Genomic DNA, 17,065 nt, shown 5'->3' on the forward strand with positions numbered 1-17,065 from the left:
TTAACCAAAATGGTGATCTCTTAATGCAGAGGGCCTTGTTCATATCTACTGCCACTGTCAAGTTCAGTATTTTATATTCTCCACTTGCATCACTGGAATTTCATTTTAAACTTCACATTCCCAACTCTGAGCTACTGAATTCCCACCCAAAACCTGTTCGACACAATATTGTCCTCATCTCAGCTCATGGCAACTCCATTCTTCTAGTTGCTTAGGCCAAGAATCATCCAGTCATCCTTGACTCCTCTCTTGCACATTTTACAGGCTGTATTTCCAAGTTGTAGCTAAGACCCAACCACCTCTCACCACCTCCACTGCAACACCCTTAGATCCAACCCCTGGATTATCTGAATGATTTCCCTGATTCTTTCCTGCCTCACATCCCACTTGATTTCCAATAGAGTACCTTGAATGATCTTTTAGAAATATAAATCCGATTATGTCCCTTCTCTGCTCCAGAAACTTCATCGTAACCCCATTTCTCTTAGAGCAGTAGTTCCCAATCAGAGCTGATGCCCCTTCTCCAAGGAACATCTGCAATGTCTGGAGACAGTTTTGATTGTCACAGTTGGAGGGAGGGTGCCACTGGCATCTAATAGGTAGAGACCAGACAGACTACTAAATGTCCTACTATGCACAGGACATGCCCCCCCCCCCAAAAAAAAAGAGTTATCTGGTCAAAAATGTCAACAACGCCACGGTTGAGAAACCTGAGTTGGAGAAAGAACCTTTACAGTGGCCTAGACATCTACTTGATCTGGCATCCATTACCTCTCAACCTCATCTCCTATCCTATGCTAGTTCACTCCTGTCATATTGGCCTCTTTACCATCCCTTGTATGTGCCAGACACACTCCCACCTCAGGGTCTTTGCACAAGCCATTTCCTTTGCCTAGAATACCCTTCACCCTGATACCCATATAATAAATTCCTTCACCTCCTTCAATCCTTTGCTCAACTTCACTTTCTCAATAAGGCCTCCCCTGAGCAATTTATTTAAAAATCTGACACCCCCTTCTCAGTGGCACTCCAAATTCACCTAACCCTGCTGTACTTTTCACTGAATCCATTATATCATTGCTGTTTATTGTCTGTCTCCCCCTACTAGACTGTAAGTTCCACAAGGGTAGAGACTTTGTTTTATTACCCTGTTGATCCTAGAACAGTGTCTGGCATTTAATATGTTTGATTGACATCTTGATGAATGCATGAATAAAAGAGTGATGGGGGAAAAAAGAGTGATGGAATTGAAGGAAGGATGGTTGAAGGAATCATCTCATCACCGACTTTCCTGGATCCACTCTTTGCCCACTTCCATCCATCCTACGCTGTGCTGACAGTCATTAGAAACCATCAGTGCTTCCTCCTGTACACATGGAATAATATTTGAAAGTCTTCCAGTCTATTGGAAATTTATATTCTCTGAATTAATCTCAAATCCAATCCTTCCCTACTTTCCACTGCATCTTCTGGGCATCTGCTTGACCAATACCTTAACAAATATTCATAGCAGACTTGAGATTATGGGAAGTTCAGATACATTTGGCTTCATTACCAAAAACAGTATTTTGATTTTATAAAAAAAAACACAAGGTCATTTTCAGAGTCAGTGTCCCCTGCAGTGAGATGGACAGTATTCCTAGGAGACAAACAGAAGTTCAGACTTCCAGACTATTACATGCAGCCCACTATTGGGTGGGCTTTGTGGAAGAGGAACTAGAACAGCGGTTCTCAACCTGTGGGTCACGACCCCTTTGGCGGTCAAACGACCCTTTCACAGGGGTTGCCTAAGACCATCCTGCATATCAGATATTTACATTACAATTCATAACAGTAGCAACATTACAGTTATGAAGTAGCAACGAAAATAATTTTATGGTTGGGTCACAACATGAGGAACTGTATTTAAAGGGCCAGAAGGTTGAGAACCACTGAACTAGAAGGTGAGGTTGACATCAGGCCTCTGGAGCTCTTGTGTCCTCCTAGTCCTCGAGAGCCAGTCTGGAAGTGGGCAAGAGACACTTCCTCTGGGTGAAGCGTCATCAGGTGCCAGCCTTGGCATTGTGCACAGATGGCATGATTACAGAATGCAGAGCAGTCCCTAAAGGCAGGACTGCTCCAGCCTGTTGCGCCAACTCAGACTTGTCCTAGGGCTTTCCTGATGGCTCTGGAACTAGACCAAGGATCAGTTATCCAGACTTCTCTGGGCGCCTCGGTAACAGGTCTCAGACCCTCACATGGCCCCTTGTGCAGGGCCAAGAGCACGCCCACTCATCTTTACTACTCCCTGCTGACCTTGTCTTATCACAACATTCTCTTTGAAGGGCAGACCAGCAAGTCCCTTCTGTTGAGTATACTTTGTCCTTGGCATTGTGTTCCTGGAATTTACTGTCCTTTTAAAAAAATCTAGATTATAAGCAAGAAAGAAGTCCTTTTCCACATGTTTTCCCACCTCCCCACAACACTGGGATTGATTATGAAATAAGCCCAAGGTTCTACCTGTTTCAACTTCAATTGTTCTCTTTGGCCTTGGTTCCTAAGCACCCCTGCCTCCCCCACAATATCCTCCTCATTGCTGACATTACCCCTGTCCATCTCTCTGTCTTTGTGCCTCCTATTAAAATAGTCTCTCTCCTATGACACATGTTTCAGATGTCACCCCCTCCTGAAACTTAGAGCCTCTGTCCTCTATTCTCATTGAATTAAGTCAGGGCTGTCTTCACATCTGACTTGATTAAGAAGTATTTATTTAATTGTGTTAATTGAAATAAACCATACTCAGAGGAAAAATATTGTATAATTCCACTTATATGAAGTATGTAGAATAGGCAAATACATAGAGACAGAAAGTAGGAAAGAGGTTACTGGGGTTTGGGGCATCATGAGAAATGAGGAGTTATCTTTTAATGGGTAGAATTTATACAGGGGGTGATGAAAAAATGTTGGGTATAGATACTGGTGATGGGTACACAACATTGTAAATGTATTTAATGCCACTAAAACATGAAAATGATAAATATTATGTATATTTTACTACAATAAAAAGGTAACGAAAAACCCCCCACAAAAGTTGTTTGTTTAAATAGCTTTTCCTTGTAGATTGCAAGTTTGTGGGAATGGTGAAAAAACATAACTTTTTCATCTTTACCCAGCACAATGCTTTGGATGAGATAGTCACTCATTATTGCTTCAAATCAGGGATAGAAAGAAAAACAGAAATAAGGTACATTTTGACATATCTGCTGCCTCCAAAATGTATATATACAAACACACATAAAACTGCTATAAACAAAAGTGATTCTAATTTGGTTTGAGAATTTCCAACTCCTTTTGTCAGTGAAGACATACTTTAGGTGTCACTGCCCTAAAGACCCAGGTAGGAAGTCAGACCTCTGTGTGTTTGAAGAACTTCCTGCCAGTCCCCTTTCATGTGGAGTCATACATTTCTGCTCCCTGAGATCAGTGTGATCATTGGCAAAGTGTTGCGGACAACAGCACACAGCACATACAATATTTGTCCAGGCATATGCACTAATAGCTAATTAAAAAGAATTCTGCCTTGAGCTCGCAGTTGTTCCTTTCAGGGTAGTAATAGGAAGTAACTGCCCTATGCCTTCACTGGACACACCTCACGGTTCCCATTGGGTTTAGGCTTCTCTCCTCTAGTTCAGATCTGGTGGAGTCAAGGGTAGAAGAGCTAGTTCACAGCCAGTTAACAGCAATGAGGTACATGAAGAGAAGAGATGGTGAAATCAGGACAGGTGCCTCCTTTCTCTGCATTCCTGGGTATCCTAATGTGCTTTTGTTTTAATCTTACACTCTTCTTGGAAAGACAATGTGAATGATAAAATTCAAGCCTGTAAGTGATGTGTGTCTTTAGTGGCTTCTCAATTTCTCTTTTTTGTGCCTTTTGGCAGCTGCCCTCCTCTGACATTGCCAAATTGTTTAGAGGCCTCCAATAGGCTGAGGGCAGAATCTGAGGACCACTAACACCTGCTGAGAACTGGATTGGTGTGTATTTCCCTTCCCATGGGATGTACATTTCAAGAAGCTCTGAGAAGGGGACATTGCACACCTGGAAGCTAGAGTTCATGTCTTGTTCCTTTTTGCATCCCAGCCCCCAACATGATGCCTGGGGCAAAGGAAATGATAATAAATGTTTCCATGAAAATGATTACTGGCAGAATTCCCATCTCTGTGACATCAGGTTGGGTTCAATAGGTTCCTCTTGCAGATCAGACAGAACTTTGGGGGTCCTTCATATCTTATAGGAAGGGATATGAGACCCTCCTCTTTAAAGACAAACATTTAAAAGTGTTTTCATAAATGTATATAAGTACATTTATACATTTCAAAGTGTATAATAAACCTACAAGTGGGTGATGGTGACGTGTAGGAAAAGGAAAAATCCCTTCATATTGGGAATATACTAGCAGTCACTTCACTGTTCTCAGTTCTTGAAATTAGGATCTAGGTCAGCCATGGGCAAACTATGGCCCGTGGGCCGGATCCGGCCTGTTTGAAATGAATAAAACTAAAAAAAAAAAAAAGACCGTACCCTTTTATGTAATGATGTTTACTTTGAATTTATATTAGTTCACACAAACACTCCATCCATGCTTTTGTTCCGGCCCTCCGGTCCAGTTTAAGAACCCATTGTGGCCCTCGAGTCAAAAAGTTTGCCCACCCCTGATCTAGGTCTTTCCCTCTTCAGATCATCAGGTAGCCATCATGTGCCAGACACTGTATCCCTAAGAGATGCACCTGTGACCGAGATAGAGATAGTCCCCACCATGGGGCTTAGATACTGTGGAGATAGAGTCATAAATTACATTCCTGGTGAGGTATTTAATTCAACTCTGACCAAGAACAAAAGGGCCCTGTGCTCACCAAGAGAGGCCGCAGTCAAAGGAGGCTTTTAGGAGGTGACGGTGGATGTGGTCATCAAAGGGTGGATAGGAGTTAACCAGCCACAGGGGGAGTGAGAGTGGTCTATTGAAGGAGGAACAGCTACATAAACCCTGAGATTAGAGGGAGCATCAGGAGTTGGAAAAACCAAAGTCCATGTGGCTGGTATGCAGATAGGAGTGTGAATTGGACATGAGGTTGAGAGGTGCTAGAGCAGGGCTAGAGCACTCAGCTGTGCAGCCAAACCATACTCATTGTTGCTCAAATGGTGTCTGAACAGTTGTCTGAATGCATCTCAAGTAATCACTCTAACCAGCGGTTCTCAACCTATGGGTCACGACCCCTTTGGCGGTCGAGCGGCCCTTTCACAGGGGTCGCCTAAGACCATCCTGCATATCAGATATTTACATTATGATTCCTAACAGTAGCAACATGACAGTGATGAAGTAGCAACGACAATAATTTTATGGTTGGGTCACAACATGAGGAACTGTATTTAAAGGGCCAGCAGGTTGAGAACCACTGCAAACACTTTAAATTCTATAGTGGAGTGAATATATAATCAAGGAACATTTTTTTTCATTTTTGAACTTGTTTGCTTACTTGATACAGGGATAGAAGTTTCAGGAAAAGTGGATGAAGCAGTATTGGGTGGGGAGTGGGGAAGAAGCATTCAAAGTTAACATTACCATAATTTCAGAACACTGTAGTGAATGCCTTGGAAAGCATAGTCTTCTGAGACTCTCAACTATGAATATGTGAGAGGTAGGGAGGTCATCAGTGCAGTCATAAATGAATATTCAAATTGAATCTACTTGTAGATTAGTTCAGGATTAATCTGCATTTTCCCATTAACCAAGGGAAATATTGCTACACTTAAAATTGGCAGTCACTGGTTATGTTTAAGCTTGGATTTCAAAACCACCCCTGACTATTTTGGCAGGACATATCTTGGATTGTTGTTTTTAAGCAATCCAGATGCAGACTAATTTTTTTTTTAATTTAAGCTGCCTGGAGGGAGCCTTCATCTTTCGTTACTTCTTATATATAAAGTAGAGGGCTGGTGCATGAATGCGTGCATGGGTGGGGTCCCTCGGGGTGACCTGTGGGGATTGGGCCCCAGCTTGCACCCCAGCCTCGCAGCCCCACAGCCCTGCCTGGCACTCTGCTGTGGCCTGGCACCACCCCCTCACCTGCTCCAACATCCCACCTGCAGGGTGATCGATCAGGGCGGTGGGGGGGGCAAGACCCTCCCTCCCCCCCAGCTTGGCTCCCTCAGTGCCTGGGAGCCGGGTGGTGGTCCCGCCCCCCGCCGTTGGTATTGGTGGGGCCATCAGGCCCCCTCTCACACCTGCCTTGGCCTGGCACTGCCTGCTCACCTGCTCCATCATCCCACCGTGGTCCTGCTCTAGTCATGGTCCATTGGGACCCGTAGTGCCTCCACTGCCTTCTGTCGCCCACCCCACCTGGTGGTCAGCACACGTCATAGTAAGCGGTCAAACTCCTGGTCAAACAATTTGCACATTAGGCTTTTATATATATAGATATCATGCTAGACAATTTGGGTTTCAGGAAGTATCTTTTTCAATTTTAAGAACTGTACTGTAAACAGTCTATTTATTCTTTTGGTTAAAGAGGATAGTTTCTCTGGACCTCTAATATTTGCCAATCTCTAAGGAAAGGCAGAGTGCCTGACTTAGTCATCCAGACTCTGCCAATGAGATGACCAATGCCTTTGAGGAACAAGAGTGTATAAACTGTTGACTCTAAGTTTGGGCCTCTCTCACCCCATGGTGTGTAGTGATAGTCTGGATGTTCCCATCTTACTTAGGGGATTCCACATGGTCCTCAATCTTGACTATTTACAGCTTTTCCTCCTCTCTCCTCCTGCCTCTGGGTTATTAGGTTCCTGCAAGTTCCCTGCAAACTGCCCAAGACTTCAAGCCAAAGATTGTGGTGATGAGTAGCCTGCGGGTCATTCTTCAAGCCTCTTTATGCAAATCGCTGTGGAGAAGATGCCAGATTCTGAGATCCATGCCAGTGAGGCCCTGCAGCCTCTACACCTGCAGTTACAAAACCCGGAACCGAGCCTGTGAGTACCCTGCTGCCTTAAGGAGAGCAGGATGCTTGTTTCATAACAGTGATGCATGTTAAAGATTTGTGGATAGGATGTCAGTGGCATTCCAGAGTGGGTGTATATGCCTTAAGAACTTTGAGAATTAATTACTTGTTTCTCTATCTGTCCTCTAAAAGGATTGTGGAAAGTTCTTTTTGCCCCAGTTTTACTGAGATATAATTGACACATAATATATATAAGTCTAAGGTGTACCACATGGTGATTCGATACACATGTATATCACAAATGATTACCGCAGTATGGTTTGGAAAGTCCTTTTCTTGACCAGTTTGAACATGTTAAAATTATGTCCTACAGAAATGGGAAAAGGGTGAGATCCCAGTTTCAAATACTTTGAAACCTGTTCTTTATTGTTTCTTGTTAGCAATTGTCTTTTTAAAAATATATATATTTTTATTGATTTCAGGGAGGAAGGAAGAGGGAGGGAGGGAGGGAGGGAGGGAGGGAGAGAGAGAGCGAGAGAGAGAGAGAGAGAGAGAGAGAGAGAGAGAGAGAGAGAGAAAGAAAGAAACATCAATGATGAGAGAGAATCATTGATCGGCTGCCTCCAGCATGCCCCTACTGGGGATTGAGCCCGTAACCTGGACATGTGCCATTGATTGGAATCGAACCCAGGACCCTTTAGTCTGCAGGCCGACGCTCTATCCACTGAGCCAAACTGACTAGGGAAGCTATTGCTTTTTTTTATTAAGGTTGGTCCACAGATTGTGAATGATTTCTGTGGATCTGAACATTCTAGAAGATGCATGTTAATGATTGCCAGCAGTTCAAAACAGTAGCATCACACCCTGGAATATTCTTTCCTGAGTTACACATTGTGGTTGCTTCTAGAAGACCAGCTTGTTGAGTGTATGCTCTGCTGTAAACATAGCAGATCAAGTGAGGCAGCAGATGGTCTCTGTTGAAACCTCTCACATCTAATCCCCCTGCCAAAAGACCAGTTACCATCTACCTCTCTATGGGGCAGGGATTCTCCACTGCAGCACCACTGACATGGGAGTGGGTCATTCTGTGTTGTCAGGGGCTGTCCTGTGCCCTGTAAGATGTCGGATGGCATCCTTGGCCTCTACCCACTAGATGACTGCAATATCCCTGCCCAGTTGCAACAACCAAAAATGTCTACACATTACCAAATGAGCTCTGAGGGACAAAATTGCCTCTGGTTAAGAAATAATAGGAGAGGATAAACTTTGTATTTGTGGAGAGATGAGTTTGAGTTTGTAGAGAGATTAAATGGATAAATATATCATTGGAGAGGTATTTTTCATATTTTCCATTAGTTTAAAGGGGTTGACTCAGAGTTTCCAAATATTGGCTTGCTTCTAGGTCAAGGTTTCTCTATTTTTTCTCTTTGGGTTTAGTCTCTTTTGATCCCATTTGCACATAATAAAAGCATAGGTAAGAGAAATGCTTGTAAAATAGGCATGATAATCTAGCTAAAGCCAAGGACTTGAAACTGCTCCATAAATATATTTTTATTGAGAGTGTATTTTATTTCCTCTCACATTGACCGTGTTCTCATTAAAATGAACTGCCCAGTGTTATAATACATTTCTGGTTGCTGGGTGTGGCTTCCTACCACCAAGCCCACATCCTACCCAGACTGGCTTATTCTCAATACTGGCACTTTGAGGCTTAAAGTGGAAAAAATATTTATCTAGGTAATAAAGTTTTACTTTTTTAACAGAAAAGTATAAGTCCCTAACACTACCTAGTAGTTAAATAAAGTGAACCACAAAAATGAGCTTTGTAGGCAATTCATATTTTCTAATAGTCACACCTAAAAATGAACAAATAGTATGTCAATTGCATCTCAATAAAACTGGGGGAAGTAAATTTTGTTCATTTGTGTAATTCTACTAATATAGAAAATATAGGTGAAATATAGTATATAGGTGAAATAAATTTTACTAACATATTTTATTTAACATAATAGATCCAAAATATCACTTTAAAGTAAGATGAATATAAGGATTATAAATGAAATATTTTACTTTCTTTGTTTTATACTAAGTCTTCAAGGTTCCTCAGTGTTTTACATTTATAGCACATTTCAATTTCAACTAGTCACACTGGGTGTGTGGGTACCATGTTAGAGAGTGCAGGTTGCCTAGGAGTAACAGTAGATGAGAGGATGCTTAATGTAATGTGCAGCTGTCAGGGAAGGGTTTTGAACTGACCTTGAGAGCCAGTAGGATTTTCACAGATGGGAAAAAAACAGGCAGATGTGATCATGTGAACGCAGGAGGTGTTCTGGGTACACTTGCTTGCCTGGTTGGAGAGACTATGGGTGAGAGGTAAGGTTAGAGAGCCTTGGTATCAGCTTGTTTGGTTTTCTCTATCAGTAAGGTAAGCATTAAGTGCCTCCTTTGTGCCTGGTACCAAGTTCAGCCCTGGGCCTGTAGCAAAAGTACAGGATTCAGGCCCTAGGGCTTAGAGTTGACACAGGCCCCTTGAGCAGATAAAGTAAAGGCACATTGCATGAAACATGGTTAAGTGCTAAATGGTGTGAGGGTGAATGCAGTGTGAGTTCAGCAGAAGGAAAGGTCAGGGTGGTTGGAGAAAATGTCAAGACTGGAGTTTGGGAAGATGGAGTAGAGGTGAGAGAGGAGGCAAAGCAACCAAGAAGCATGGTATGAAGTCTGGGCTATAGAGACCAGAACTAGGCTGGTGGTCATGGGTGAGACAAGAAAGAGATAAACCTAAAATATTTTTAAAGAAAAAATAATGTGGTGAGTAGGGTAATCTATATATATACTAGAGGCCCAGTGCACTACATTCGTGCACTGGGTTGTGGGGGTGGGGGCGGTCCCTCAGCCCGGCCTGCACCCCCTGGCAGTCCAGAACCCCTCACTTCTTACCGCCTGCCTGCTTGCTGCTCCTTACTGCTCGCCTCGCTGCTCCTTAGCTCTGCTGTGGAGGCGGGAGAGCTCCCGCCACTACCGCTGTGCTTGCCAGCTGTGAGCCCGGCTTCTGGCTGAGCTACGCTCCCCCTGTGGGCATGCACTGAGCGTCTGCCCCCTGGTGGTCAGTGCACATCATAGCGACCAGTTATTCTGGTTGTCCTGCTGTAATGGTCACTTAGGCTTTTAAAGCCTAATATGCAAATTGTCCCTGTGGGAGTTCAACCAGGAGACTGATCACTCGCTGTGATGTGCGCTGACCACCAGGGGTGGCACAGAATGAAGGAAGGCCACGTCTGGCAGCCGGCAGCCAGAAGGAAGGCCCTGGCTGGCAGCTGGAAGGACCTGATCGTCCCTGATCGCCAGCCAGGCCTAGGGATCCTACCTGTGCATGAATTTCATGCACCGGGCCTCTAGTGTGAAAGAAAGATAAAAAGAAAATGAGACCTCCCCAGTTATGTTCTTTATTATATTCCTTCATTCCACAACTGATTGAAAGCCAGCTCAGTTCTGATTTGCAGAGCAGCAGGGGAGGCACATTGTATGTGTAGGGGAGGACAAATTATTTTCATTCTACCCTTCTGAATTATTGCCCCCCCCCCAAATAAAGGAGAGACTAATCAAAGGAAAACAAACAGAATTTTAATAACACAGATGCCAGGCCAAAAAAGTGGGGGGGGGGGGGTTGGGGAACAAGTTAACATATAATGTGGATTTATAAAAAAACATTAATTGTCTTATACATTTTGATAAGTGGCAGCACCAGCTGCATTTGTGACACAGTTTGGCTTCATCTGGAAGGTCATCTGGAAGGACGTTTGGCTGTCTGGTCTAATTAGCATATTATACTTTTATTATTATAGATGTCCCCTTGCTGTAGTTGTCTCTTCATATACTGCTATGGATAAGCCCCTGTAGTGCCCCTCAGCAGCTGAGCTACTGAGTAGTTATCAATGAGAATAAATGAGATATCCTGACTCAGATTATATCACTCATATCCAAACAACCTATAAAAAAAACTTCATTCTTAGATCAAAACAATTTCACTCTTAAAAACAACTTTAATTTTTGTCATAAGTAGATTTTAAATCATATAAAACTGATACACAATAAGTGTGAATTCTCAAGTTCCCTGCCACAAGTCTGAATATCTCAGAGGTGTTTCTAGAAGTTTAAAAACATCACACAATCAAATACAGTTGTTTATTCCAACAATAGCAGTTCAATACTAAATTTAAAAGGCATATACCAGATAAGGCACTACAAGACAATTACAAAAGAGGAAGATATGGTTCCTGTCTGCAAGGAATTTGCATTCTAATCCAATTATAATATGAGTATATTATACCAATTCATATACATTTTCCATTTTAGATTTCTGAAACAGAAAGTTCTTGTTCTTCACAAGTTATTTTATATTAATGGAGAAACCCAAAATATTGATTTCAGACCTCTCTACAGGCGAGAGTACTGCATTATATGAAAAAATAGAAAGAAGAAAGAGAGAGAGAGATAGAGAGTGAGAGAGAGAGAGAGAGAGAGAGAGAGAGAGAGAGAGAGAATAGTTTGAGTTTGTCTTTGCTTTTAGCTCCAAGATTTCTCTACTTTGGCCTTGTTGAAATCCAGGGTCAGATAATCTATGCATTGTTTAGCTGCATCCTTGGCCTCACCCACTAGGTGTCAGTAGCACCCTCCTCCAGTTATAACAATGAAAAATGTCTCTAGACATTGCCAAATATCTCCTGGGGGGCAGAATCCCTCTGTTGAGAACGACTGGCCTAGAAACTGCCAGGAGAGCTTTATGTTTGTACTGCTGGGATACTTTTGCCCAAAAAGAAAAGGTTAAGATCTTGCACTTCCAGCTTTGGGCAGCTACCTCAGAAAGAAGAATGTTTCCTATGTAAGAGTGAATCAGAGGCAAATTTCTGTTTTTTGTTTTTGTTTGGTTTTTTTTAATGAAAAGAAGGGTGTCAGGGACCCTGCCATGCACAAGGATATTTGACTGTATAGCAGCTGCCTTGTCAAATCCTTAGACTCATTCATAGCAGTGACGTGAGGTGCAGAGGGTCATTAGTAATGATTTCCTGTTGGTCTTGGTTTTACCCACGTATGGTGCTTCTAAAGGGCAGAGAACTGTAACACCCCAAATTCTACATGTGGGTTCAATCCATCATGCATGGATGTCTCAAAAGGTCTGTCTGTGTTATCAGGAAGTCTGTGGAGATTTCAGGGACTTGCCACAAAGACTGTTCCAAACTAAAGAGGTTCATTTGCCTATATGCATCAAAGCCCAATAAAACACGAGCAGGAGTATGCAGCAAAGAAAGTAAAGGTTTATTTAAGAAAGTGGCACCAAGCCTGGAGACACAGGTGAGCTAATGCTCAAAGACCAGGCTCCCCAATGGCCTGTATGAGGGCAGATTATATACGGGAACAATTATTAATCATTGTGACTAAGGGAGTTCAGGTCATGGGATCTACTGATTATTTGGGGCCAGGATAGGAAGTAGTGCTTATTGATGTCAGCTGTGGTGTCATTCTGTCCAGTTTTGTGAGGGTAAAGATGTTATGCTTTCATGGGCCTGGGACTGACACACAACTGAGGCCAAGATGCCATGTTCAGTTTGAAACTGTTCCCTTGATCAACAGACCTGAGGTTTTGTTCCTAAGACCTTATGATGCTAACCGGAACCTGATGTCCTAAGGACTTTGTGATTAAGGGAATGGACATGCAGTATGTGGTGATGCTATTGACTGGACAAAGCTAGCTTGAATTAAGGGGGAAAGTCACATTAAAGAAATGAAGTTCCTGTGCAATTACAAGACCTGGTTCTTGAATTTTGGGTAGAAAAATCAGCATTAGTGATGTTACCAGTGCGCATGTGGGACAAAATGTGTCTGTACACTTAATATTATAAACAGAACTCCAAGAACCTTTACAATGGTAATATTCTACCCAGGTTTTACAGAATGGCCTCGTAATCTTCAAAATATTGCATACATAAGAGGTGAAGTCAGCATACACATTTAAATAGGACCATATAATTCCTCCAATGGGATTTATCTCTCTCTGGTTCTCTTTGGTCTGACATACTTCTCTGCTGTGATTCAAGAAGTATTTGAGTCTGTCCTTAAGGCCTTAAGTATCTCTATTTCCCCCACTTTCCTTTCTTCTGAATGATATGACAGTGTAGGGGAAGAAAAATAATTTTTGCTCTGTACTTCTAGGTTCTGGACTGAGACCCAACCCCCTCCAATAATAAAAGACAGATTAACAGGAGAAAAAAAACAAACAAAAGTTTAATAACATGGATACCTCCTGTATACATGGGAGAGACTCAAGAAAACTGAATAACTCCCCCAAAAGGCCCAAGCCACCACCTTAAATACAGTCTTCAGCTAAAGACAAAAGATGTTGGGGCAGGACTCTAGTGTAGGAGGTTATCAGGAAAAGCACAGTAAACAAGAGTAAGGTTGTTATACAGATTTAAGTCAGTGCCTTCTCCATTGATGAAAGTCTACGGATTTAGTCTTCTTTCTGGTATAGAGAGGGATATACCCTTACAAATGGAGATTCCCTTATAAATATAAATGTCTCTTACAAGAGGATAACTTCTACTGCATTTTCATACCTTCTCATGTATCAGTTGTTTCTTTAAAAAATTCAGCCTAAAATAATTCTTGTGCCAGAGATATTGGGGTGACTCACTCTGCTCTCCATCAACAGGGCCCCTAAACCCTGAACATCTTATAGGTCTCAAACTAACAAGAAATGACTCCTTTTCTTCTCATAATCATCAGTATCTTTCTTAATTTTTCCAAAACCCTAGAGAGCAGTGATGGCGAACCTTTTGAGCTCGGCGTGTCAGCATTTTGAAAAACCCTAACTTAACTCTGGTGCCGTGTCACATATAGAATTTTTTTGATATTTGCAACCATAGTAAAACAAAGATTTATATTTTTGATATTTATTTTATATATTTAAATGCCTTTAACAAAGAAAAATCAACCAAAAAAATGAGTTCGCGTGTCACCTCTGACACGCGTGTCATAGGTTCGCCATTACTGCCCTAGAGTGTGCTCTAATGTCAACTGGCAGTCTACAATATTACATTGTGTGTAAGGAATCCAGAAATCTTCAAAACAGCAAGCAAAATTACAGGATGCATGCAATGCAAGCCTTTATTTCTCCTAGCCAACCAATTAAAACCTTAATGGTTGATTGAACATTTGCTTTCCAAAAATTACTTCTCCTCTTTCCCCATTTACTTTGTTGAAAATATGTGCATTATTGAAAATGTCATTAATATGTTCCTGTGTTTAAAACTAGTTTAGCAGTCTGTTCTCTGTATCTATGAGCCTGTTTCTATTTTGTAAGAAAAAAAAAAACCACCAAAAAACTCATAGACATAGACAACAATATGGTGATTACCAGAGGGAAAAGGGTGTGGGGGGGGGGGTAGAAGAGGGTAAAGGGGGGATAAAAATGGTGATAGTGATGAAAGGAGACTTGACTTTGGGTAGTGAACACATAATACAACATACAGATAATCTATATTATAAAAGGCCAGTGGCCGTAACACCGTAATGCCGTAACGACCAAACAACTGGTCACCAGGAGGTGCACTGATGGGTCTCGCGGCGCTACGGGTCTGGGGTCCCACTGGTGCGGCGGGTCTGGGGTCTTGCGCGATTTTGTGCACTGGGCCTCTAGTGTACTATAAAATTGTACACCTGAAACCTATACAATTTTACTAATCAATGTCACCCCAATAAATTCAATAAAAATTTTAAAATACAAGTAAACTGGGCATATCCCTAAAAAAAAAACAAAAAACAGTTTAGCAGGTGGAGCCCAGGAAATTATCAATTCTAATCTCTATGCATTTTTCCTGTTATCATAAGACTATGCTGCATTTGGTTTAAGTGAAATTAGAAGGTGGACTGAGAGGCTGCAGTTTGACAAGACATCAGAGTCTGCTCCTTTGCAAAGGGCTCTCTGACCTGCCCATGTCCATGTCCTCTGCTTTAGTCAGTCCATGAAGCCCTTAAGTGGCTAAGTCCTGAGACTTCTCGTTTCCATTAGCCTCAACAGGCTCTCCACAAATAAAACCGCCTGATGTGTGATCCCAGATAAGGGACATCCTGATGGCAGTCCCGATGTGCTTTCTCCTAGTGCACCCACTCTGGGAAAGAATGGACCTGGTCCCAGGGGGCGAGCGCCAGTCGCCCATCAATATCCGGTGGAGGGACAGTGTCTACGATCCTGACTTAAAACCGCTCACCATCTCTTATGACCCTGCCACCTGCCTACACCTCTGGAATAATGGATACTCTTTCCTTGTGGAATTTGAAGATTCTACTGATAAATCAGGTGAGAGCCAGACTGATAGTCTCATCTGGAGTTAAAGGCACAGTTTCATATGGGCACAGGTTATATCACACTGTCTCCATGGAAGCACACCTCTTTTGTTAGCAATGATGGGACACATTGGACTTACTTTTTCAATGTAAGTTTTTATGCATATTTTCTTAGTATAGGTAGTATTTTTATTACTAAATAAGCATATTTCTAAGTATAGATTTATAATTGATATAGAAGATAGGGTGTGAAATGAAAAACTGTGTCCAGCCAGAACCGGTTTGGCTCAGTGGATAGAGCTTCGGCCTGCGGACTCAAGGGTCCCAGGTTCGATTCTGGTCAAGGGCATGTACCTTGGTTGCGGGCACATCCCCAGTGGGGGGCGTGCAGGAGGCAGCTGATCGATGTCTCTTTCTCATCGATGTTTCTAACTATCCCTCTCCCTTCCTCTCTGAAGAAAATCAATTTAAAAAAAAAACTGTGTCCAAAATTTATTTTGTAGGGTTTATGAATATGTACTAATTTTCTCTGCTTGTTGACTTTACAAGACACTTTTATGTTAAATAGTAACACTGTTTAATTAGATTTAACTGATCAGATTTCAATGCCTTTGGAATGGTGAAAAAATATTCATGTGTGCATGAGGTTTTAGTCTTAACAACTAGCTAAAGCTAGTAATATATTAGAAAAATGGAAACTCGCATTCTGTTAATTTTGTTAGTTAAGCAGTGTTACCTAGTTTAAAATAAACACACTTTTATTTTTAATGTGTTTTTATTGATTTTTTTAGAGAGAGAGGGGAGAAGGGAGAGGAAAGAGAGATAGAAACATCAATGAGAGAAACATCCATCAACTGCCTCCTGCATGCCCCCTACTAGGATTGAGCCCATAACCTGGGCCTGTGCCCTGACCGGAAATTGAACCAGTGACCTCTTGGTTCATGGGTCAACACTCAACCACTAAGCCACACCGGCCAGGCAAGAAACACAATTTTAACAGATTTTAAAATTCACACATTCTATTGCTTTTGAATATTTTTTTTCTCTTAGTCAGATACAAATTAATCTGAATGATTTCAAAGTTTACCTGAAACTTTAGAGTGTGATGAATTCTACACAGGTTTTTCTTTTCCTTTCCCAAGCCAAATTTGATGTTATCAAATAGTCCTAATTTCATTGAAATAATTATTATTTGAAATAGTGTGTCTTTTTAAAGAGAGGTTATCAACCTGTGCCAATTTTGCCACCTCTTTTTTCCCAGGACTGGGGACATTTGGCAATGCCTGTAGGCATTTGTCATCACAACTGGAGGGTAGTGGTGTGACTGACATCTAGTGGGTCGAGGCCAGGAATGCTGCTAAACATCCTACAATAGGCAGGACAGCATTCATGAAGAGTTATCCAGCTTCAAATATCAATAGAGCTGAGATAGAGAAATCCTGATTTAAAGGAAATTAATCTCCTCTTCTGAATATGAAGAAATGAGTCTGTGAAAGTTCATAAATCAAGTAAAAGTATGGGTGTTCATTCCTGTGTTTATCCTGACTCTAGGATTCTCAACCGTATCTTGGTTTTCCTTGCATTTTCCTAGTGATGCTCTGATACCTAGACATGGCCCTCTGACCAACTGCAAACAGACTGATCCTGCAATGGGGTTCATCTCTCCTTAAGGGCTAAGGTGTCTCTATGTTGTACCCCATTTTTTTCTTTCTCCTCCATGATATTACATGATCCCCAAACCCTAAACATCTTATTT

At 41.9% G+C, this 17,065-nt stretch overlaps 1 protein-coding gene across 1 annotated transcript in view; it reads left to right on the forward strand.

Moving 5' to 3' along the window:
- CA5B (carbonic anhydrase 5B) overlaps window positions 1–17,065 on the forward strand; it is a gene marked incomplete at its 5' end in the record, with an annotated part of 43,866 nt that overhangs the window by 14,643 nt on the left and 12,158 nt on the right. Inside the window, 2 exons of the mRNA XM_081115032.1 lie at window positions 6,814–7,000; window positions 15,125–15,322. Coding sequence (XP_080971158.1) covers window positions 6,814–7,000; window positions 15,125–15,322 — 385 coding nt within the window. The remainder of the gene's footprint in view (window positions 1–6,813; window positions 7,001–15,124; window positions 15,323–17,065) is intronic.

The sequence above is a fragment of the Myotis nattereri genome, assembly GCF_964212035.1.
Source record: "Myotis nattereri genome assembly, chromosome: X".
NCBI lineage: Eukaryota > Metazoa > Chordata > Mammalia > Chiroptera > Vespertilionidae > Myotis > Myotis nattereri.